This window comes from Scyliorhinus torazame, chromosome 5, assembly GCF_047496885.1.
Source record: "Scyliorhinus torazame isolate Kashiwa2021f chromosome 5, sScyTor2.1, whole genome shotgun sequence".
NCBI lineage: Eukaryota > Metazoa > Chordata > Chondrichthyes > Carcharhiniformes > Scyliorhinidae > Scyliorhinus > Scyliorhinus torazame.
This window is the reverse complement of record NC_092711.1, coordinates 113,500,831-113,526,566: the sequence shown is the minus strand read 5'-3', so window position 1 is coordinate 113,526,566 and position 25,736 is coordinate 113,500,831. Positions and strand designations below refer to the sequence as shown.

General features: G+C 47.8%; 1 protein-coding gene across 9 annotated transcripts in view; it reads right to left on the bottom strand.

Annotated features, from left to right (window-relative positions):
• Window positions 1-6,236: 6,236 nt before the first annotated feature.
• LOC140419476 (uncharacterized) overlaps window positions 6,237-25,736 on the bottom strand; it is a 45,313-nt gene continuing 25,813 nt past the window's right edge. For 3 of the 9 annotated variants that reach the window (XM_072503355.1, XM_072503354.1, XM_072503357.1), the window contains one exon: window positions 6,237-11,404. In XM_072503355.1, coding sequence (XP_072359456.1) covers window positions 10,269-11,051 — 783 coding nt within the window. In that variant the 5' untranslated portion in view covers window positions 11,052-11,404 and the 3' untranslated portion in view covers window positions 6,237-10,268. Of the gene's footprint in view, window positions 11,405-12,149; window positions 12,340-13,075; window positions 13,284-25,736 lie in introns of those variants that run through there. The other 6 variants (XR_011945810.1, XM_072503352.1, XM_072503356.1 and 3 more) reach the window with 6 other exon arrangements.

Sequence of the window (25,736 nt, the reverse complement as noted above, 5' to 3'; positions counted from 1 at the left end):
CTATCCACTCTGTCTATGCCCCTCATAATTTTGTATACCTCTATCAGGTCGCCCCTCAACCTCCTTCGTTCCAGTGAGAACAAACCGAGTTTATTCAATCGCTCCTCATAGCTTATGCCCTCCATACCAGGCAACATTCTGGTAAATCTCTTCTGCACCCTCTCTAAAGCCTCCACATCCTTCTGGTAGTGTGGCGACCAGAATTGAACACTATACTCCAAGTGTGGCCTAACTAAGGTTCTTTCCAGCTGCAACATGACTTGCCAATTCTTATACTCAATGCCCGGCCAATGAAGGCAAGCATGCCGTATGCCTTCTTGACTACCTTCTCCACCTGTGTTGCCCCTTTCAATGACCTGTGGACCTGTACTCCGAGATCTCTTTGACTTTCAATACTCTTGAGGGTTCTACCATTCACTGTATATTCCCTACCTGCATTAGCCCTTCCAAAATGCATTACCTCACATTTGTCCGGATTAAACTCCATCTGCCATCTCTCCGCCCAAGTCTCCAGACAATCTAAATCCTGCTGTATCCTCAGACAGTCCTCATCGCTATCCGCAATTCCACCAACCTTTGTGTCGTCTGCAAACTTACTAATCAGACCAGTTACATTTTCCTCCAAATCATTTATATATACTACAAACAGCAAAGGTCCCAACCCTGATCCCTGTGGAACACCACTGGTCACAGCCCTCCAATTAGAAAAGCATCCCTCCATTGCTACCCTCTGCCTTCTATGGCCTAGTCAGTTCTGTATCCACCTTGCCAGTTCACCCCTGATCCCGTGTGACTTCACCTTTTGTACTAGTCTACCATGAGGGACCTTGTCAAAGGCCTTACTGAAGTCCATATAGACAACATCTACTGCCCTACCTGCATCAATCATCTTAGTGACCTCCTCGAAAAACTCTATCAAGTTAGTGAGACCTCCCCTTCACAAAACCGTGCTGCCTCTCACTAATACGTCCATTTGCTTCCAAATGGGAGTAGATCCTGTCTCGAAGAATTCTCTCCAGTAATTTCCCTACCACTGAAGTGAGGCTCACCGGCCTGTAGTTCCCGGGATTATCCTTGCTACCCTTCTTAAACAGAGGAACAACATTGGCTATTCTCCAGTCCTCCGGGACATCCCCTGAAGACAGCGAGGATCCAAAGATTTCTGTCAAGGCCTCAGCAATTTCCTCTCCAGCCTCCTTCAGTATTCTGGGGTAGATCCCATCAGGCCCTGGGGACTTATCTACCTTAATATTTTTTAAGACACCCAACACCTCGTCTTTTTGGATCACAATGTGACCCAGGCTATCTACACCCCCTTCTCCAGACTCAACATCTACCAATTCCTTCTCTTTGGTGAATACTGATGCAAAGTATTCATTTAGTACCTCGCCCATTTCCTCTGGCTCCGCACATAGATTCCCTTGCCTATCCTTCAGTGGGCCAACCCTTTCCCTGGCTACCCTCTTGCTTTTTATGTACGTGTAAAAAGCCTTGGGATTTTCCTTAACCCTATTTGCCAATGACTTTTCATGACCCCTTCTAGCCCTCCTGACTCCTTGCTTAAGTTCCTTCCTACTTTCCTTATGTGCCACACAGGCTTCGTCTGTTCCCAGCCTTTTAGCCCTGACAAATGCCTCCTTTTTCTTTTTGACGAGGCCTACAATATCACTCGTCATCCAAGGTTCCCGAAAATTGCCGTATTTATCTTTCTTCCTCACAGGAACATGCCTGTCCTGTATTCCTTTCAACTGACACTTGAAAGCCTCCCACATGTCAGATGTTGATTTGCCCTCAAACATCCGCCCCCAATCTATGTTCTTCAGTTCTCGCCTAATATTGTTATAATTAGCCTTCCCCCAATTTAGCACATTCATCCTCGGACCACTCTTATCCTTGTCCACCAGTACTTTAAAACTTACTGAATTGTGGTCACTGTTACCAAAATGCTCCCCTACTGAAACATCTACCACCTGGCCGGGCTCATTCCCCAATACCAGGTCCAGTACCGCCCCTTCCCTAGTTGGACTGTTTACATATTGTTTTAAGAAGCCCTCCTGGATGCTCCTTACAAACTCCGCCCCGTCTAAGCCCCTGGCACTAAGTGAGTCCCAGTCAATATTGGGGAAGTTGAAGTCTCCCATCACCACAACCCTGTTGTTTTTACTCTTTTCCAAAATCTGTCTACCTATCTGCTCCTCTATCTCCCGCTGGCTGTTGGGAGGCCTGTAGTATACCCCCAACATTGTGACTGCACCCTTCTTATTCCTGATCTCTACCCATATAGCCTCACTGCCCTCTGAGGTGTCCTCTCGCAGTATAGCTGTGATATTCTCCCGAGCAAGTAGCGCAACTCCGCCTCCCCTTTTACATCCCCCTCTATCCCGCCTGAAACATCTAAATCCTGGAACGTTTAGCTGCCAATCCTGCCCTTCCCTCAACCAGGTCTCTGTAATGGCAACAACATCATAGTTCCAAGTAGTAATCCAAGCTCTAAGTTCATCTGCCTTACCCGTAATGCTCCTTGCATTAAAACATATGCACTTCAGGCCACCAGACCCGCTGTGTTCAGCAACTTCTCCCCGTCTGCTCTGCCTCAGAGCCACACTGTCCCTATTCCCTAGTTCTCCCTCAATGCTCTCACCTTCTGACCTATTGCTCCCGTGCCCACCCCCCTGCCATACTAGTTTAAACCCTCCCGTGTGACACTAGCAAACCTCGCGGCCAGGATATTTCCCCCCCCTAGTTAAGGCCATGGAGAGGGTGTAGAAGAGATTCACTGAGATGATCCCAGGGAAGAGAGGCTTCAGTTACCAGGAGGGATTCGAGAAACTGGGGCTCTTTTCATTTGAACAGAGACTGACTGGAGATCAGAGGGAGGGGAGGGGGTTTGAGTCCGGCCTTGAGTGACTATGTAGAGTTTGCACTTCCTCCCCGTGTCTGCGTGGGTTCCTTCCGGGTGCTCCGGTTTCCTCCCACAGTCCAACGATGCACAGGTTAGGTGGATTGGCCATTCTAAAAAATTTCCCCTGAGTGTCCAAAGGTTAGGTGAGGTTACGGGGATAGGGTGGAGGAGTGGTCCCGAGTGGGGTGCCGTATTGGAGGGTCTGTGCAGACTCAATGGGCCGAATGGCCTCCTTCTGCACTGTAGGGATTCTATGGAACAGAAAAAGGCTCATATGAAATATCAAGCAGACTGTACAACAATGTTCAGGACTCTCACTGTCCCCCTGGACCTGCGGGGGGGAGGGGGGGGGGGGGAGGGGGGAGAACAGTGGGAACCGGTGATGGTTTTTCTGATCTCGGAATGAAATATTATTTTTTAAGTGAAGGGTGTCTGTACTGGAAAATCTGAGTACCAAGTGCCAGCTTGAACCATTCTCTAATCCGTTGCAGCACAGCTCCCTCTACATTGCCCCATGAGACACACCCAAGGCAGTTTCAAAATGGTGTTAGATACAAAGTAAATTTCCCTCGATGCTGTCCCCATCAAACACTCCCACGATAGGTATAGCACAAAGTTAGATATAATGTATATCCTCCTCTGCACTGTCCCCATCAAACACTTCCAGGACAGGTACAACACAGAGTTAGATGCAGAGTAAAGCTCCAGTTCCCCTCTGTCATCAAACACTGCCAGGTGCAGATACACCGGCAGGTTAGCAAAACCATCCCTGGATGCCAAGGCTAGGAGTGACAGTATGGAAGGTATGGTGAGCTGGGACTGTTAAAATTTGGTTTTGGGATCGCAGCTTACCCACAAAGTGGAGCGGGGAATGGGGTGAGATCAAGCTTAAAGCACATCTAGGTAGATAAATCCCCAGGACCTGATGAAATGTATGCCAGAATGTTATGGGAGGCTAGGGGGGGGGAAATTGCAGGTTCCCTAGTAGAGATCGAGGGAGATTTACTCTCTAGTAGAGATATTTGAATCGCCGATAGCCTTAACGTGAGGTGCCTGAAGATAGGAGGGTAGCAAATGTTGTGCCTTTGTTTAAGAAAGGCCAGAGGGAAAAACCTGGGAATTAAAGACCGGTGAGCCTAACATCTGTGGTGGATAAGTTGTTGGAAGGTATTCTTTAAAAAAAAAATTTAGAGTACCTAATTAATTATTTTCCAATTAAGGGGAAATTTAGCGTGTTCAATCCACCTACCTTGAACATCTTTGGGTTGTGGGGGCGAAACCCACGCAAACATGGGGAGAATGTGCAAATTTGGTTGAGTTTTTTAAAGGGTTAACCAACAAGGTAGATGAGGGCAGTGCAGTCGACGTTGTCTACATGGACTTTAGCAAGGCCTTTGTCAAGGTACCGCATGGTAGGTTGTTGCACAAGGTTAAATCTCACAGGATCCAGGGTGAGGTAGCCAATTGGTTACAAAATTGGCTTGACGACAGAAGATAAAGGGTGATTGTAGAAGACTGTTTTTCAAACTGGAGGCCGGTGACCAGGAGTTTGCCTCAGGGATCGGTGCTAGGTACACTGTTATTTGTTATTTATATTAATGATTTGGATGAGAATGTAGGAGGCATGGTTAGTAAGTTTGCAAATGACACCAAGATTGGTGGCATAATTACCTGTGAAGAAGGTTATTTAGGATTGCAACGGAACAATTGGGCCAGTGGGCCGGTGAATGGCAGATGGGAGTTTAATTTAGATAAATGTGAGGTGATACATTTTGGTAGATCGAATCGGGGTAGGACCTACTCAGTTAGTGGTAGGGAGTTGGGGAAAGTTAAAGAACAAAGAGATCGAGAAGGTTCATAACTCCTTGAAGGTGGAATTACGGGTGGACAGGGTGGTGAAGAAGGTATTCGGCATACTTGGTTTCATTCGTCAGAACACTGAATACAGGAGTTGGGACGTCTTGCTGAAGTTGTACAAGACATTAGTAAGGCCACACTTGGGATACTGTGTACACTTTTGGTCCTGTTATAGAAAGGATATTATTAAACGAGAAAGAGTGCAGAAAGGATTTACTCGGATGCAACCAGGACTTGATGGTTTGAGTTATGAGAGGCTGGATAGACTAGGACATTTTTCCCCTGGAGCGTAGGAGGCTTAGGGGTGATCTTATTGAGGTCTATAAAATAATGAGGGGCATAGATAAGGTAGATAGTCAACATCGTTTCCCAAAGGTAGAGGACTCTAGAACTAGAGGGCATAGGTTTACGGTGAGAATGGAGATATATATATAAAGGAGCCAGAGGGGCATTTTATTCACACAGAGGGTTGTGAGTATCAGACAGTTATATAGGAAAGGTGGGTTAGAGGGTTATGAGCCAAATGTGGGCAATTGGGACTAGCTCAGTGGTAAAAACTGGGCGGCATGGACAAGTTGGGCCGAAGGGCCTGTTTTCATGCTGTGAACCACTCTGACTCTATACAACTGCAGCAAAACATCCCTACATCTATATTAGATTTCCTTTGCAATAAACAATAATATTCCATTGACCTTCCTAATCACTTGCTGTACCTGCAGACTAATTTGGGATCGGGCACCCCGATCCCTCTGTAACTCAGAGTTCTGCAATCTCTCTCCATTTAAATAATATTGTTTTATTTCATACTTCCTGACAAAGTGGACAATCGACATTTTCCCACGTTATGCTCCATCTATCAATTTTTTGCCCACTCATTTAACCTGTTTGTAGTCCTTTGCTGAATCCTTAAATCCACTTCACAAATTACTTTCCTCCCGGTCTGTGAGACATCAGAAAATTTAGCCGCCATTCAATCCCGTCATCCAACACATTCATACAGATTGTAAATGGTTCCGAGCCCAGCACTGATCCTGGTGACATTCCGCTTGTCACATCTTACCAACCCAGAAATGACCCATTTATACCGACTGGCTGCTTCCTGTTCGCTAACCAATCCTCTATCCATGCTGATATGTTGACTCCACAGCATGAGCTCTTATTTTGTGTAATAACCTTTGCTGTGGCACCTTGGGAAATACCTTCTGGAAATCCAGATAAAGCACATCTACAGCTTCCCCTTTATTGACATCCCTTGTCACTTACTTAGAGAACCTTGATAAATTAGTCAATCACGATTGACTCCTTAAACCCATTTTCAAACACTGTGTCAAAAGAAAATTCAAATCTCCTCTACCCCTCTCGCTCCTTTACCAATTACCTTAGAGGGACTCACTTTCTGTTATAGAGCCTGTCAACCTCTCACCCACTTTCCCAAAAGTGAAAAAAATTTAATCAGGAAAAGTCCAACAAATTCAAATATTTTCCTGTTAAAAGTTTATTGATGAAACAGAACATGGTTAAAAAAAACTAACAGAAAATTACTTAAGGATCAAAGACAACCAGAGTAACAGGATGTTCACAATGTTCTAGGTCTCAACTTGTTTCCCTTTGGCTCCTCTGTACCCTGTTCCCGTGACTCCCCGCTTTGGACACGGGGGCACTGAACCCTGGGGGTCGCATCACCATCAGCCCCGGTCACCCTCGCGCCTGAACCCTGATTGGTTGGAGGTGCAGTTCCCAGTCAGTGCTCCAGCACCTTCCTGGCTCTATTAGCGACGCCCATGGCAGTTTCCCAACTGGGCCACAGGCCCCATTATTCTCAGCTAAATTCAGCCCTCAGCTCCATCACCTGGCTGTCAGTGACACGAGCAATAGAGACAGAAAGGTGCCCAAGGCTCAAATAGGAAGACAAAACTTGTGGATTAGGATCTCCATAAAGGTCAGCAACTTCTTATAAAAAATCTAATTCCCAGTCAATAAATTAAAGGATCACACGACGGGACTTCAAGTTTTATGAACAAACAAACTAGAAGCTACTTTAACTCGGAAACCTACACATTAAACTATAAACTAGAACTTTGCCCTTTTACACAACCGAGAATCACACTCCACGATTATAGTTACTCTGTCCTGGAAGTCGGAACTTAATTGTCTCAGAACCTGTCCAAAGTGATGATTCATTCCCGAGGATTTACTTCAGTTCTTCAACCAAGACACTGAGAAACAAAGGGAGAATAGAATAGAATGTGAACTGGCAAAATATGTAAAAGCTTCTTTGGCTACGTAATAAGGAAACGTTTGGCTCAGACAAAAGGTTTGTCCATTCCAGATAGAGTCAGGAGAGTTTAGAATGAGGAATGGAGATCTCTACAGCCACCTCGTTCAACACTCTAGGATGTAGATCATCAGCTTTTGGAGTTTTATTCACTTTCAGTCCAATTAATTTCTCCAGGATGACTTTTTCACCAATACTAATCTCTGCCAGTCCCTTGGTTCTCTGGTATTTTTTGGACAATTTCTGGATCTTCCTCTGTGAAGACAGAAACACATTGTTTAGTTTCTCTGCATTTCCTCATTCCCCATTCTAAACTCTCCTGCCTCTGCCTGGAATGGACCCACATTGGCCTTCGCTAATCTTTTCCTTTTCACATTCCTGTAGAAGCTTTTCCAGTCGTTTTTTATGTTTCTCGCCAGTTTGCTCCCATCAGTTTCTTGATCCTCCTTTGCTGAATTCTAATGGATCTCATGGAATCTTTAACTTTTCTTGTTTGCCACGGTTATATCACTTTTCCTGTTGGATTTTTATTCCTCAAAGGAATCTATATTTGTTGTATATGTGTGAAATGAAAGTTGCAAAACCAACATAGGACCATAGGCTGCTCTCCCCTTTGACAGAGAGAGAGCTGACTGGAGGTGATTTAACCCGAGGGTCAGCACACCTCAGGCGAGGGGCCTGGTTGAGAAGGCGGGGCCTTCATGAATAAACCCAGCCAGTACAGGGGTTGAATCCTCACTGTAAGCCTTGCTCTGCATCACAAACCAGTCGTCCAGCCAACTGAGCTAACCGATCCCTGATAAATATGTAATAATTCCTTAAATATTAGGTATTCCCTGTACCAATCAGTTTCCCACTCCACCTCAAGACAACTTGCCCCTCACACCCTGATAGTTTTCCTCTGTGAGGAACACCCAGATAAATTAAACAAAAGAACCATGTAACCACCAGGACCCATCTCCATGGCAACGTGGCATGCTTTGGGGGGGGCTGTTGAAACAGAAATGGAAACTAAATATCTTCACACTTCCAAACACCAGTTCACTCTGTGATCCTTGTGCAATTTGAAGCCAGGTATTAGCAACAAGACTCAAAGAGCATCAACCCACTGGAGGCAAAGTGGTGAGACCGGCCAGTCCAGCAGAAAGAAACCCTCCGACCATCCTCACTGACCACCTGTCAGAATGAACAAAACGCAGCCCTGGGTGTAGAGCAGAAACAATAACAGCAGAATCCAACCTCTGTAATCGATTGTGACATTTTTGGCATCACAGCAGGTTCGATGAAACATGCAATCCAGTCTTACATTGAGAGGTGGACGGCCACTCCCCAGTGTGAACTCGCTGGTGTGACTGCAGGTGAGATAACTGAGTGAATCCCTTCCCACACTGAGCAGGTGAATGGCCTCTCCCCAGTGTGAACTCACTGGTGTGACTGCAGGTTGAATACTCGAGTAAATCCTTTCCCACACAGAGCAGGTGAATGACCTCTCCCCAGTTTTTGATTTATTATTGTCACATGTATTCGTATACAGTGAAACATATTGCTTCTTGCATGCTGTACAAACAATGCATACCATACATAGGGAAGGAAGGAGAGACTGCAGATTATCAATAATTACAGTTATAGCAAGGTGTAGAGAAACGATCAACTTAATACGAGGTAGGTCCATTCAAAAGTCTGATGGCAGTAGGGAAGAAGCTGGTCTTGAGTCGGTTGGTACGTGACCTCAAACTTTGGCCTCTTTTTCCTGACGGATAAAGGTGGAAGAGAGTATGTCTGGGGTGCGTGGGGTCCTTAATTATGCTGGCTGCCTTTCCGAGGCAGCGGGAATTATAGATAGAGTCAATGGATGGGAGGCTGGTTTGCGTGATGGACTGAGCTACGTTCACAACCTTTTGTCGTTTCCTGCGGTTTGGGCAGAGCAGACTCCATACCAAGCTGTGATACAACCAGAAAGAATGCTTTCTATGGTGCATCAGGAGAAGTTGGGGAGAGTCGTAGCTGACATGCCAAATTTCCTTCGTCTTCTGAGAAAGTAGTCGTTGGTGGGCTCTTTTTTTTTTTAACAAACAATTTTATTGAGGTATTTTTTGGCATTGTAAACAGTTACAGATAACAGAAATGTGCAAACATCAATATAAAACCAATACTTCAATCAAACCATACTGCACATGCCCGTTCCTCTTCCCCCAGACACTAGTTGGTGGGCTTTCTTAACTATAGTGTCGGCATGTGGGACCAGGACAGGTTGTTGGTGATCTGTACACCTAAAAACTTGAAGCTCTCGACCCTTTCTACTTCGTTCACGTTGATGTAGACTGGGGCATGTTCTCCACTATGCTTCCTGAAGTTGATGACAATGTCCTTCGTTTTGTTGACATTGAGGGAGAGATTATTGTCGTCACACCAGTTGACCAGATTCTCTATCTCATTCCTATACTCTGTCTCGCCATTGTTTGAAATCCGACCCACTACGGTGGTGTCATCAGCAAATTTGAAAATCGAGTTGATGGGGAATTTGGCCACACAGTCATAGGTGTATAAGGAGTATAATAGGGGGCTGAAGACACAGCCTTCTCAGGCACCCTTGTTGAGGATGATCGTGGAGGAGGTGTTGTTGCCTATCCTTACTGATTGTGGCCTATGGGTTAGAAAGTTCAGGATCCAGTTGCAGAGGGAGGATCCGAGGACAAGGCCACGGAGTTTGGAGATGAGTTTCGTAGGAATGATGGTGTTGAAGGCTGAGCTGTAGTCGATGAATAGGAGTCTGACATAGGTGTCTTTGTTATCTAGGTGTTCCAGGGTCGAGTGCAGGGCCATGGAGATGGCGTTTGCTGTGACCTGTTATAGCGGTAGGCGAACTGTCGTGGATCAAGGCAATGCGGGAGGTTGGAGTTGATTCGTGCCATGAGTAACCTTTCGAAGCACTTCATGATGATGGATGTCAGAGCCACTGGATTATAGTCATTTCAGCACGCTGCTTGGCTTTTTTTTTGGTACAGGGATGATGCTCGTCTTCTTGAAGCAGATAGGGACCTCAGATTGTTGTAAAGAGAGGTTGAAGATGTCTGCGAATAGCTCCGCCAGCTGATCCGTGCAAGACCGGAGTGCTAGTCCGGGTACCTCATCTGGGCCAGTGGCTTTCCGTGCGTTGACCTTCGAGAAGGCTGCTCTGAGTGTGAACCCCTGATGTCTCCTCAGGTGAGGTAATTGAGTAAATCCTTTCCCACACTAAGAGCACATGGACGTCCTCTCCCCAGTGTGAACACGCTGATGTTTCCGCAGGTTGGATGAATCAATGAATCCCTTCCCACACTGAGAGCAGGTGAATGGCCTCTCCCCAGTGTGAACTCGCTGGTGTGTCTGGAGGTGAGATAACCGAGAGAATCCCTTCCTACACTGAGAGCAGGTGAATGGCCTCTCCCCAGTGTGAACTCGCTGGTGTGTCCGCAGGTGACATAACCGAGTGAATCCCTTCCGACACTGAGAGCAGGTGAATGGCCTCTCCCCAGTGTGAACTCGCTGATGTTTCCGCAGGGTGGATGAATCAATAAATCCCTTCCCACATTGGGAGCAGGTGAATGGCCTCTCCCCAGTGTGAACTCGCTGGTGTGTCTGCAGGGTGTCTAAATGTGCAAATCCTTTCCCACACTGAGAGCAGGTGAATGGCCTCTCCCCAGTGTGATCTCGCTGGTGTCTCCGCAGGTTGGATGAATCACTGAATGCCTTCCCACACTGCGAGCAACTGAATGGCCTCTCCCCAGTGTGAACTCGCTGGTGTGTCTGCAGGTTGGATGAATCACTGAATCCTTTCCCACACTGAAAGCAGGTGTATGGCCTCTCCCCAGTGTGAACTCGCTGGTGTTTCCGCAGGGTGGATGAATCACTGAATCCCTTCCCACACTGAGAGCAGGTGAACGGCCTCTCTCCAGTGTGACTTCGTCGATGAGTTTCCACCTTTGACGGGGCTCTGAATCCCTTCCCACAGTCCCCACATTTCCATGGATTCTCCATGTTTTGGGTCTCTTTGTGTCTCTCCAGGTTGGGCAATCAGTTGAAGCCTCGTCCACAGATACAACACGAGTACGGTCTCTCCCCACTCTGAATGTTGTGATGTTTTTCAGACTGTGTAATTGGTTAAAGCTCCACAGTCAGTTGACTGGAACACTCTCACTCGGGTGTGTGTTGTTAGGGTCTCGGTGCTTTTCCAGTCACACTGATGTTTGAAATCTTTAGCTGACAATCTGGGCAAACATTCTCCTTCTCGATTCAAAGGCTGATGATATTGAGGCTCCAGGGAATCGAGTGACTGTCAGATCGAGACGTGACGTTTGAGATTTCTGTCTAATTCTTCCTCATCTAATATCCTGTAAAAACAATTTACAAAATTCATCACTGTCAGTACAGGATAGAAACTCAGAACAGACAATTCTAGTTTCTATGTCACATTTTTTCCTCTCTCTTATTCCGCGAAAGCTGTAAATCTCCATCCCACACACTCTCCCTCCATTCTCACTCTGCTGTATCTAATATTCACCCTCCTAATTCTCCTGAAGGTGCTGATTCAGGCTGATTGACAGATCCATGCTCCAGGAGATCATAACAAATATGAGCTGCAGTTGGCCATTCGGCCCATCGACCCTGAACCATTCAATGGGATCATTGACTGATCTACCATAACACCGTTTTCCCACATTATCCCTCATTTCACAGTGGTTAGCACAGTTGGGTAGCACGGTGGTTAGCACTGTTGCTTCACAGCACCAGGGTCCCAGGTTCGATACCCTGCTTGGGTCACTGTCTGTGCGGAGTCTGCACGTTCTCCCCGTGTCTGCTCCGCTTTCCTCCCACAGTCCAAAGATGTGCAGGTTAGGTGGATTGGCCATGCTAAATTGTCCTTAGTGTCCAAAAAGGTTAGGTGGGGTTACTGGGTTACGGGGATAGGGTGGAGGCGTGGGCTTAAGTACGGTGCTCTTTCTAAGGGCGGTACAGACTCGATGGGCCGAATGGACTCCTTCTGCACTGTAAATCCTCTGGGGTACAGAATTCCAAAGCTTCACCACATACTCGAGAAAATAAATCCCTCGTCATCTCAGCTTTCTCTCCATTTACCTGCCAGTTCCCCACAGCACCGAGGTCCCAGGTTCTATTCCAGCTCTGGGTCACTGTCCGTGTAGAATTTGCACATTCTTTCCGTGGGTTTCGCACCCACAACCCAAAGATGTGCAGGTTAGGTGGATTGGCCATGCTAAATTGCCCCTTAATTGGAAAAAATGAATTGGGTACTCTAAATTTATTTTTAAAAAAGGAAAAAAAAGAGACCCGCTGAACCGGAGGAGAGAATCCTGAACGTTCAGCAAGATGCCTCCGTTGAAATTCGATCCTTTGAAAACCAGCCGAGTGGCAGGCGGAGGTCCTGGAGCATTCGGATCACCGAGCGTCGGAGAAAGAACAACCGAGTCGTCGGCCAGTCAGAAGGTGTGGAGGGTAAGGCTCCCGTTAGGTTCTTCGAGGACTGGCTGCCATGCTGGGCGCCACGGTAGCACAGTGGCTAACACTGTTGCTTCACAGCGTCAGGGACCTGGGTTCAATTCCCAGCTTGGGTCACTGTGCAGAGTCTGTATGTTCTCCCTGTGTCTATGTGGGTTTCCTCCGGGTGCTCCAGTTTCCTCCCACAAGACGTGTTTGTTAGGTGAATTGGATATTCTGAATTCTCCCCGTGTACCCGAACAGGCGCCAGAATGTGGCGACTAGGGGATTTTCACAGTAACTTAATTGCAGTGTTAATGTAAGCCTCCTTGTGACAATAATAAAGATTATAATGAATGGGCCAAAGGCGCTCTTTCCGTGCTGTAAAACTCTATGACTCTAAAGATAGAGGTGGTAGAGAATTACTTTATAGAGAAACTGCCAAAGCCTCAACATTCACCAGCTCTGAGGACACACCTTAGCTCCCTTTCCAATCTGAAAGCAGCCTGAGCTGGATTTACATTCCCCTTAATTGATCATTGCTGGGTGATAATCCTGTACTTCCTGACCTCACACCACTGTGACAGCACCTTCACTACACAGACTGCAGCAACTGACCAAACATCACCTTCCCAGTTATTCCTGAAGGCACCGCCTTCCCAACCTGGCCCCTTGCCTGAGGTGCGGTGATCCTCAGGTCACATCACCGCCGGTCAGCTCTGTCCCGGGACAAGGCCCTGCTTAACAGCCGCCATCTTGGGGAAGCAGGGCGCATGCGCCGGCGTCTTAGTGACGCAACAGCTCGTGGGCGGGACCTGAAGGTTTCTGTTCCGCAGCAGGGTCCTAGTGCCCGTCATAAATAGTATGGGAACAGGTTTTTAAAGAGTTTCACCCACTCAGGCTGCAGCTGATGTTTGTGGCCTGGAGGAGTCTCTGGATCACGTAGACATTCAGTGTGAGAGGCTGCAACCTCTGTATAGTTACCCGAAGGGGGTTATACAGCGTTTGATTACATTTCGTGGTCCTTTCCAGTCCATTATCAGGACGTTTGTGTGATATTTTCTTCCCCTTTGGGTGATCTTTCTTTATTTAAAATACATTTCAGGAGCAGGCTTACTGGCCATTTTTAAAGGAAAGGTTATTTATTATCACACTATTTCCCTGGATGTTTGAACATCTCAGTCTCTCGTCTCTTTCACACTCACTGACACATACACAGAAATTAGGTACAGACCAAGTTGAAGCTGTAATGATGAAAATGGAATCTAGACTGCAATCGTTATATCGCTGCAGGCCTCTTCTTGTTGAGCTGATCCTTTAGTTGGAGTGAAGCGTTTTCAGAAACAAATAAGTCTCATGAGTCTCTGAAGCTTCTTGTTGATGAATAGCCAGGAGGTTGGTTCTCAGGTGGACTTGGAAGCTGGAATGGAATAAGTACAGTACTGTGGCTGCACTGGGAGACATTCAGCTCTGCTGTTTCAGCTGGTTCCTGGTGCTTCAGATGCTTCTCACACACACATTTGCTTTGTTCAGGGTTTATTATACTGCATCCCTGACAATTAACTGCAGGGTTAAAACTCAGACCCAGAATACCCCGATACAATAGCAGTTTACGAAGTTCACTCACTCAGAGATAACTCTGCCCCAATTTGAGCTCATTCTCCTGTGTTCAATAGGACACTTGGAGACCAACACTCCAGAGATTTCATATTCCTCAAATGCTGGTTCATCCTGACACAAGACATTTAAACTTCACAGGTGGCTGCAAAGTTTCCTTATTCAGGACTGTGTTTAACTAAATATTGGTCACAGAATCGAATATCGCCCACAGTTTAATGTCCATAATAACCTGTTAAGTTGCAGCCACCTTGACAGACTTTGTGGATCTGACAGTCTATAATATCTAGTATCCTTGTGCTGAATGTGACATCTTGAATCTATTCTTGGGTCTGGATAAAACAGTGCATTGTAGCTGTGTGGGATGGGCGGCACAGTAGCACAGTGGTTAGCACTGTTGCTTCACAGCTCCAGGGTCCCAGGTTCGATTCCCAGCTCGGGTCACTGTCTGTGTGGAGTCTGCACGTTCTCCCCGTGTCTGCATGGGTTTTCCTCCGGGTGCTCCGGTTTCCTCCCACAAGTCCCGAAACGTGCTGATAGGTAATATGGACATTCTGAATTCTCTCTCTCTGTACCCAAACAGGCACCGGAATGTGGCAACTAGGGGCTTTTCACAGTAACTGACACTGTTTTAAAAAAATTTTTTTTAATTCTCCTTTTTCACATTTTTTCCCAAATTTACACCCACCAACAATAAACAATAATCAGTAACAAATATGTCAATAACAACGATCCCATCCTCCCACCAAACCCCAAACATTAGCCCGCATATTCACACAAGCAAATGACAAAGGAATTAGGGATCACCTATAGTCACCACTTACACACACAGCCCCCCTCCCCCCAACCCTCCCACCCACCTGCCCCAACTAATGTTCGATGTTATCGAGTTCTTGAAAGTGCATAATGAATAATGCCCATGAATTGTAGAACCCCTCCATCCTTCCCCTCACTTCAAACTGAACCTTCTCAAGAGTCAAGAATTCTAACAGGTCCCCCCACCACGCCAGGGCACAGGGTGGAGAGGTTGCTCTCCAACCTATCAGGATCCGCCTTCAGGTGATCAACGAGGCAAAGGCTACAACATCTGCCTCCGCACCCGTTTCCAACCCTGGCTGGTCAGACACCCCGAATATGGCCTCCCGAGGTCCCGGGTCCAGTTTCACGTGCACCACTTTAGAAATTATCCTAAAAACCTCCTTTCTTCCAGTAATCTTCTAGCTTTGGACAGGGCCAAAACATATGACCGTGATTACAAGAATGTGTGATTTGTGCAGTAGAAATAGGTTTCGATTCATACGGTACTATTGCCAGTAGTAGGGAAAGAGGGAGCTGTATCATTGGGATAACCTTCACTTGAACCACATTGGGTCGAGTGCCCAGGTGAATCACATATTTGGGCTGGAGAGAGAGAGATTTGAACAAAATAGTTGGTATGGGGACAGGGTTGAGGTGAGGGGAAAGACTGAAAGTTAACGAGAAAAGATAAGGTTATAGTTAGAGTAGCAATGCAGGCAATGATGCCCAGAGTGCAACAGGAATGGTCAGAACATACAAATACAATGATGAAACAGTAAAGAGGGTCAGAGTAGGAAAACATGATAGAAAGTCAGATTTTAAACTTTATCTGACTGCATCAGTATTTCTAATAAGATTGATGAACTTATGGAAGAAATAGAAATAAATGTGTATGATATCATAGCCAATGTAGGGATACATTTGTAAAGTTACTAAGGCTGGGGACTGAATATTCAGGGTTGGGTGACTTTTCAGACGCTTAGGACAAAATGAAAGGGTCTGGTTTAGCTTGGTTCATCAAGTTTGAGATCGATACAGTTGTGAGAAATGATCTCGGTTCAGAAGACGAAGACGTGGAATCAACTTGTTTGGAGATAAGGAAAGTGAATGAAGTAAGTCACTGTTGGAAGTATTTTATATGTCATCTAACAGGAGCAGCATCATCAGATTTATAATAACTGCAGAAATAATGGGGACTTGTAAGAAAGGTACCTCAATAATCGTGGGTATTTATAACTTGCTTATCAGTTGGACAAAGTAAGTTGACAGGGGTAGGATTCAGGATGTGTTCATTGGGAGTATCCAGGACAGTTTAAATTAACATTTTTTTTTTGTACATTCAAGGGACGTGCATTAACTGGCTAGGCCAGCATTTATTATGCATCTCTAATTGACCACAAGAATGTGGTGTTGATCTGCCTTCTTGAACAGCAGCAGTCCATGTGGTGTAGGTACACCCACAGTGTTGTTGGGGAGTTCCACAATTATGAGCCAGTGACAATGAAGGAATGACATTATATTTCCAAGTCAGGATGGTGAGTAACTTGGAGTGGAACTTCCGGGTGGTGGTGTTTTCATATATCTGTTGTCCTCGCCCTAGTGGATGGTAGTGGTTGAGGGTTTGGAAGGTGTTGTGTAAGGAGCTTTGGTAAATATCATCAATGCACACTGTAGATGGCACTACTGCCACTGTTCATCTGTGGAGGTGGGAGTGAGTGTGTGGAAGGGGTGCCAATCAAGTGGACTGCCTTGTCCTGGATGGCGTCAGGTTTCTTGAGTGTTGTTGGAGCTGTACTCAGACAAAGGCAGAGTATTCCATCACACTTCTGACTTGAGCAGTGTGGATTGTGGACAGGCTTTGGGAGAAGCAGGTGAGTTACTCGCTGCAGCATTCCTAGCCTCTGACCTGCTCTGTAGTTACAGTATTTATGCAGCTCATCCAATTCACTTTCTTGTCACCTGCAAATACCTAAATGCACTCGTCCTCGAGAGTTGAAATTTCTCCTCCATCTCGTCTAGACCCGGAAATCTACCTTCCAGAAACAAATCCCTGAACCTCTCAACCCCTTTTTCCCCCCAGAGTCCAGCCCTGACGGTGCAAACCTATGATTATCACAAATTGGCGACAGTAATGACATGTCTCTCAGTCCAAAATGTTGTCTAAACTGGTTCCAATTCCTTAAAGATGCCACTACCACTGGTCTCATCGAGTCTGGCTGGGGAGAACAGAAGAGTGGCCGTAACCAATGCCCTTAGACATGACCCTGCACAAGAGGCCTCCTCCATCCATCCCCACCCCACGTCCGGCTCCTCAAACCATCTTCGCACTTTTCCAATGTTCGCGGCCCAGTAATAGAGCATCATGATTGGTCGCGCCAACCCACCTGATTGTCTCCCTCTCTGCAGGAAAGCTCTTCTAATCCCGGGAGTCTTTCCCTCCCAGATAAAGACAGAGATGAATCTATTAACTGTAGTGAAAAGAGATTTAGGGAGGGAGATCTACAGGCTCCAGAACACGAATAGAAACCTCGGTGAAATGTTCATTCTGACCTCTATCCGCCAAGGTGAGTGGGAGGGCATCCCACCTATTCACGTCCTCCTTCACCAGACCGACCAAGTTCAGCTGATGTGACAGTGTCCAATCATGTGCCACCCGTCCCCAAATACCTAAACCTGGACTTGGTCAGTTTAAAGGGCAGCCTCCCCAGATCTGTCCTGTACCCCAGGGAATTTAGTGGGAAGATTGCACTCTCGCTCATATTCGGTCTGTACCTTAAAAAGGATCCAACTACTTCAACAGTTTAATAATTTTTCCCATACCCGAGAGGTCAGAAACGTACATCAACTGATCATCTGCATAAAGAGGCACTCTCTGTTCCTCCCCCTCTCCCCTCTCAAACCTTTCCATTTCACTCACAATCTGTGTGCAATGGCCAACCGTTCAATCGCTAGCGCAAACAACAGTGGAGTCAGCAGGCATCCCTGTCTTGTGCCTGAATATATGAGTCAGGGCTTCCGGGTGCGGCGATGACCAGCTGAGTCGCACGTTTCGGCAGCTCCCTGTGAAACGGACTTTTGGGCTCTTGATAGGAGCCCCAACGGCAATTTTAACGGCTAAAAACACCGTGCGGTAAACCAGGAGGGTGTTCCCCCTGGACACGGATGGAAAAAGGAGAGGAAAGTGGCCGGATTGCAGCGGATCCTTTGGAACAACGGCAAGGAAGGCAAGCAAAAACCAAGATGGCGTCGGAAGGTGGCAGTTTCATATGGGGCCCTGAACAACAAGAGTTCTTGAAATGCTGCGTGGAGGAGATAAAAAAGGAAATGAAGAAAGAGTTGTTGGCCCCGATACTACAGGCGATCGAAGGGCTAAAGGAGGAACAAAAGACCCAGGAGCAGGAGCTTCGGGTCGTGAAGGCGAAAGCAGCCGAGAATGAGAACGATATACAGGGCCTGGTGGTGAAGTCGGAGATACAGGAGGCACACCAGAAACGATGTGTGGAGAGGTTGGAGGCACTGGAAAACAACGCAAGGAGGAACAACCTGAGGATTCTTGGCCTTCCTGAAGGTGTGGAGGGGGCAGACGTCGGGGCATATGTGAGCACGATGCTGCATTCGTTAATGGGAGCGGAGGCCCCGACGGGTCCATTGGAGGTGGAGGGAGCATACCGAGTGATGGTGCGAGGACCGAGAGCAGGAGAAACTCCCAGAGCCATAGTGGTGAGATTCCTCCGTTTTAAGGATAGAGAAATGGTCCTTAGATGGGCGAAGAAAACTCGGTGCAGTAAATGGGAGAACGCGGTGATCCGCGTTTATCAAGACTGGAGTGCGGAGGTGGCGAGAAGGAGGGCGAGCTTTAATCGGGCCAAGGCGGTACTTCACAAAAGGAAGATAAAATTTGGAATGCTGCAACCGGCAAGACTGTGGGTCACACATCAAGGGAGGCACCACTACTTTGAGACGGCGGATGAAGCGTGGACTTTTATTGTAGAAGAAAAACTGGAATGAGTGGATTATGAAAAAGAACGTTTGGACAAAGTGGTGGGGCGAATGGGGGGGGCGAAGAGGGGGTTTATGTTCTAATCCTGCGGTATGGTAACTTTTCTTTCTCCCACAGGTGGTGATGGGGGGAGGTGGGGAGGGAGAGGAGATGGGGCGTTGGCCATGGGAGGCGGGGCCGAGGGAGAGGCGCGGGCTTGGCTCCCGCGCTATGATAATTATGGTGGGAATAGAGAAGCAGGAAGGAGGGGGCGTCGCACGGTGCGAGCCGTGGTCACGGGGGGAAGCCGAGGTCAGCCAGAGTTTGCTGACTTCTGGGAGCAACATGGGGGGAGTAATTACGCTAGCGGGGGGTCTAGCGGGGGGTGGGAGGGGGGAATTACTGGGTTGCTGCTGCTGGGGAAAGGGGGGAGTGGGTACGGGAGAGGATGGGCGGGGGGGCACCGCCTGGGGGAGATACAGCTGCGTGGGAACTGGGTGAGAAGCTGGAAAAAGATGATGGCTAACCGGCAAGGGGGGGGGGGTGGGAAGCCCCCCAACTCGGCTGATCACGTGGAACGTGAGAGGGCTCAACGGGCCGATAAAGAGGGCACGAGTACTCGCACACCTTAAGAAACTTAAAGCAGATGTGGTTATGTTACAGGAAACGCACCTGAAACTGATAGACCAGGTTAGGCTGCGTAAAGGATGGGTGGGGCAGGTGTTCCATTCGGGGCTGGATGCGAAAAACAGGGGGGTGGCTATATTAGTGGGGAAGCGGGTAATGTTCGAGGCAAAGACTATAGTGGTGGATAACGGGGGCAGATACGTGATGGTGAGTGGCAAATTACAGGGAGAGATGGTGGTTTTGGTAAACGTGTATGCCCCAAACTGGGATGATGCCAACTTTATGAGGCGAATGCTAGGACGCATCCCGGACCTAGAGACGGGAAAGCTGATAATGGGGGGAGACTTTAACACGGTGTTGGAACCAAGGCTGGATAGGTCGAAGTCCAGGACTGGTAGGAGGCCGGCAGCAGCCAAGGTGCTTAAGGATTTTATGGAGCAGATGGGAGGTGTGGACCCGTGGAGATTCAGTAGACCTAGGAGTAAGGAGTTCTCGTTTTTCTCCTATGTCCATAAAGTCTATTCGCGTATAGACTTTTTTGTGTTGGGTAGGGCATTGATCCCGAAGGTGAGGGGAACGGAATATACGGCTATAGCCATTTCGGATCATGCCCCACACTGGGTAGACTTGGAGATAGGGGAGGAAACAGGAGGGCGCCCACCCTGGAGAATGGACATGGGACTAATGGCGGATGAGGGGGTGTGCCTAAGGGTGAGGGGATGTATTGAAAAGTACTTGGAACTCAATGACAATGGGGAGGTTCAGGTGGGAGTGGTCTGGGAGGCGTTGAAGGTGGTGGTTAGGGGGGAGCTGATATCAATAAGGGCACATAAAGGGAAGCAGGAGAGTAAGGAACGGGAGCGGTTGCTGAAAGAACTTTTGAGGGTGGACAGACAATATGCGGAAGCACTGGAGGAGGGACTGTACAGGGAAAGGCAAAGGCTGCATGTGGAATTTGATTTGCTGACTACAGGCACTGCAGAGGCACAATGGAGGAAGGCGCAGGGTGTACAGTATGAATATGGGGAGAAGGCGAGCAGATTGCTGGCACACCAATTGAGGAAAAGGGGAGCAGCGAGGGAAATAGGGGGAGTGAGGGATGAGGAAGGAGAGATGGAGCGGGGGGCGGAGAGAGTGAATGAAGTGTTCAAGACATTTTATAAAAAATTGTATGAAGCTCAACCCCCGGATGGGAGGGAGAGAATGATGGATTTTTTGGATCGGCTGGAAATTCCCAAGGTGGAAGAGCAGGAAAGGGTGGGACTGGGAGCACAGATCACGGTAGAAGAAGTGGGGAAAGGAATTAGGAACATGCAGACGGGAAAGGCCCCGGGACCGGACGGATTCCCAGTTGAATTTTACAGAAAGTATTTGGACTTGCTCGCCCCGGTACTGACGAGGACCTTTAACGAGGCAAAGGAAAGGGGACAACTGCCCCCGACTATGTCTGAAGCAACGATATCGCTTCTCTTAAAGAAGGAAAAGGATCCGCTACAATGCGGGTCCTACAGACCAATTTCCCTCCTAAATGTGGATGCCAAGGTCCTGGCCAAGGTAATGGCAATGAGAATAGAGGAATGTGTCCCGGGGGTGGTTCACGAGGACCAAACTGGGTTTGTGAAGGGGAGACAGCTGAACACGAATATACGGAGGCTGTTAGGGGTAATGATGATGGCCCCACCAGAGGGTGAAACGGAGATAGTAGTGGCGATGGATGCCGAGAAAGCATTTGATAGAGTGGAATGGGATTATCTGTGGGAGGTGTTGAGGAGATTTGGTTTTGGAGAGGGGTATGTTAGATGGGTGCAGCTGTTGTATAGGGCCCCAGTGGCGAGTGTGGTCACGAATGGACGGGGATCGGCATATTTTCGGCTCCATAGAGGGACAAGGCAGGGATGTCCTCTGTCCCCATTACTGTTTGCACTGGCGATTGAGCCCCTGGCGATAGCGCTGAGAGGTTCCAAGAGATGGAGGGGAATACTTAGGGGAGGAGAAGAACACCGGGTATCTTTATATGCGGATGATCTGCTACTATATGTGGCGGATCCGGCGGAGGGGATGCCAGAAATAATGCGGATACTTGGGGAGTTTGGGGATTTTTCAGGGTATAAATTGAACATGGGGAAGAGCGAGCTGTTTGTGGTGCATCCAGGGGAGCAGAGTAGAGAAATAGAAGACCTACCGTTGAGGAAGGTAACAAGAGACTTTCGTTACCTGGGGATCCAGATAGCTAAGAATTGGGGCACATTGCACAGGCTAAATTTAACGCGGTTGGTGGAACAGATGGAGGAAGATTTCAAGAGATGGGATATGGTAGCACTGTCAATGGCAGGGAGGGTGCAGGCGGTTAAGATGGTGGTCCTCCCGAGATTCCTCTTTGTGTTTCAGTGCCTCCCGGTGGTGATCACGAAGGCTTTTTTTAAAAGGATAGAAAAGAGCATCATGGGTTTTGTTTGGGCCGGGAAGACTCCGAGAGTGAGGAAGGGATTCTTACAGCGTAGTAGGGATAGGGGGGGCTGGCATTACCGAGCCTAAGTGAGTATTATTGGGCCGCTAATATTTCAATGGTGAGTAAGTGGATGGGAGAGGAGGAGGGAGCGGCGTGGAAGAGATTAGAGAGGGCGTCCTGTAGGGGGACCAGCCTGCAGGCTATGGTGACAGCCCCATTGCCGTTCTCACCGAGGAACTATACCACGAGCCCGGTGGTGGTAGCTACACTGAAGATTTGGGGACAGTGGAGACGACATAGGGGAAAGACCGGAGCATTGGGGGGGTCCCCGATAAGAAACAACCATAGGTTTGCCCCGGGGGGAATGGATGGGGGATATGGAATGTGGCAAAGAGCAGGAATAACGCAACTGAAAGATCTATTTGTGGACGGGAAGTTCGCAAGTCTGGGAGCGCTGACCGAGAAATATGGGTTGCCCCAAGGGAATGCATTCAGGTACATGCAATTGAGGGCTTTTGCGAGGCAACAGGTGAGGGAATTCCCGCAGCTCCCGACACAAGAGGTGCAGGACAGAGTCATCTCAAAGAAATGGGTGGGGGATGGTAAGGTGTCGGATATATATAGGGAAATGAGGGACGAAGGGGAGACTATGGTGGACGAACTAAAAGGGAAATGGGAAGAAGAGCTAGGGGAGGAGATCGAGGAGGGGCTGTGGGCAGATGCCCTAAACAGGGTAAACTCGTCGTCCTCGTGCGCCAGGCTAAGCCTGATTCAGTTTAAGGTATTCCACAGGGCACATATGACTGGAACACGGCTCAGTAAATTTTTTGGGGTGGAGGATAGGTGTGCGAGGTGCTCGAGAAGCCCAGCGAATCATACCCATATGTTTTGGTCATGCCCGGCACTACAGGGGTTTTGGGTGGGGGTGACAAAGGCGCTTTCAAAAGTAGTAGGAGTCCGGGTCGAACCAAGCTGGGGGTTGGCTATATTTGGGGTTGCACAAGAGCCGGGAGTACAGGAGGCGAGAGAGGCCGATGTTTTGGCCTTTGCGTCCCTAGTAGCCCGGCGCAGGATATTGCTAATGTGGAAAGAAGCCAAGCCCCCGGGGGTGGAGACCTGGATAAATGATATGGCGGGGTTCATAAAGCTAGAGCGGATCAAGTTCGTCCTAAGGGGGTCGGCTCAAGGGTTCACCAGGCGGTGGCAACTGTTCGTCGAATATCTTGCGGAAAGATAGATGGGGGAAAAAAGAAGGCAGCAGCAGCAGCCCAGGACTTGGGGGGGGGGGGGGGAGGGGGGGGGGGGGGGAGGGATGGGGGGGGGGGTATAGCCTGTGACAAGGCAGTTGCCAATCAGGGCTAGTTTTCATTTTTGTTATTTAATATTTATTTATTTGTTGTTTTTTGTTTATATAAAAAAGAAGGTCATTATTATCTGTATTGTTATAATGTTGTGTAAAGGATGCACAATGTACTGTGTTGGTTGACCAAAAATTTTCAATAAAATATTTATTAAAAAAAAAAGAATATATGAGTCAGAAATATCCCGAGCTCACAGCATTGGTCCGGACACTAGCCATAGGAATTATACAGCAGTTTCACCCAGGAAATAAAAGTACGACCAAACCCAAATCGCCCAGACCTCGAAGAGGTAGCTGCCCTCCACACGGTCAACGGCCTTCTCCAGATCCATGGAGGTAGTTACCTCCGGCACCTGCTCCATAGGGGGCGACATGACCACATTCAAAAGCCTCCTGATGTTGGATGATAACTGTGGCCCCTGACAAACCCTGTCTGGTCCTCAGAGATTACTTCTGTTGTGCACTCCTCCAAACATTTCGCCAGAACCATAGCTGGTATTTTCACATCAGTATTTTATCGTGAAATAAGTTGATAAGACCCACACACAAGGGGATCTTTGTCCTTTTCCAGGGATTAGAGAACTCAGGGTCAACGACTGTGTGGTCGGCAGCAGTCCCCTCAGCAGAGAGTCATTGAAAATTCCCAGTAAGTACAGCACCAACAAGGCCGCAAACTGTTTGTAAAATTCCACCGGAAAACTATCCGGCCCCAGGGCTTTCCCCGATTGCTAGGAACGAATACAGTCAATAACTTCCTCCAACCCCATTGCTCATCACTCTCTCTACCACTGGGAAGTCCAATCCGTCTAAAAATTGCTCCCTCTCCGAGCCAACCTCCAGTGGTTCAAACTTGTATAGCCCTCGATGAAAAACCTCAAAAGCTCCATTAATCTTATCCGGGGCAGTAACCAGCTCTCCCCACTCACCTTTTACCTGAGCTATTCCCCATGTGGCTGCCTGCCGTCTCAGTTGGTGAGCTAATAATCGACTGGCTTTATCCCCATACTCATAAAATGCTCCTCGCAAACGCTGGCTCACCGCATTCCCCGTCAATTCAAACTCAAACATCATTTGTACATCTTTCTCTCTGCCAACAACTCTGCCGTAGGGGCCGTGGAGAACTGTCGAGCACCTCAAAGATTAAATCTACCAACCTCTGCCTTTCAGCCCTGCCAGCCTTGTCCATGAGGGAGATTTTATTTAAATGTTTTGACGCGAGTTGTTCTGATCTGACTGAATGCAGATTTAATGGTATCTTTCCAAACGTAAAAAGGTCTGAAAGGCAGAGGTTGGTAGATTTAATCTTGGAGGTGGATCGACAGTATTCCATGGCCCAGATTCACATGATGAAGCAGGAGTCCTTTTAGCCCAAGATTCCCCTGCTATCTCTTCGAAAGTACACTGATTCATCCAACTGCTCTGCTCTTCCCCACAGCCCTGCAAATTATTCCCTTTCAATTATTTATGTTTGGAAAGATACCATTGAATCTGCATTCAGGCAGATCAGAACAACTCGCGTCAAAAAATTTGAGTACGGGGTTAAAGTCAGTCGATTATTGGCTCACCAATTGAGACGGCAGGCAGCCACATGGGGAATAGCTCAGGTTAAAGATGAGGGGGGAGAGCTGGTTACTGCCCCGGAAAAGATTAATGGAGCTTTTGAGGTTTTTCATCGAGGAATGATGGGCTAAAAGGACTCCTGCTTCATCATGTGAATCTGAGCCTCCTGCCTTTATGCAGGTGAAAAGAGACAGATTTCATTGCAGCCTCTTCCCTGTATATGTATTGAAAGAGAAGGGTTTTGTGTTCGCTCTGAGTGACTGATATAACTGGTTGAAGGCCCATTTCCCACTCAGTCCTCCAGTGCCTCCCTGTCTCTCTATTAGTGCGATGCCCATGGCAGTTTCTCAACTGGGGCTGCAGGCCCTGTTATTCGCCGCCAAATGCAGCCCTCAGCTCCGTCGCCTGGCTGTCATTGACACGAGCAATAGAGACAAAAAGGTGCCCGAGTCTCAAAGTCAAAACTTGTGGCTCTAAACCAACGCTCTCACATTTGTTGAAGTTAAATCCATGTTATCCAGACTGAGGTCTTTATTATTAAATTTAGGCAAAGGGTTTTAAAGGCTAACTTTCCCTTTCTAACTTTGGATTGTCTACAGTTTCAGCCCTGACTCAGTGGGTGGCACTCCCACCCTGAATCAGAAAGTTGTGGGATTAAATCCCAGTCCAGGGACCAGAGGACAAAAATGACATCCAATATTCCTTGTGCCAGCCCTGAGGGAGTGCTGCACTGTCAGAGTTTCCTTCTTTCAAATAAGATGTTCAACTGAAGCCCTGTCTGTCCCTCTCAGGTCCTGTAAAAGTTCCCACTATTGTGAAGAAGAATTGGGGATTTATCCC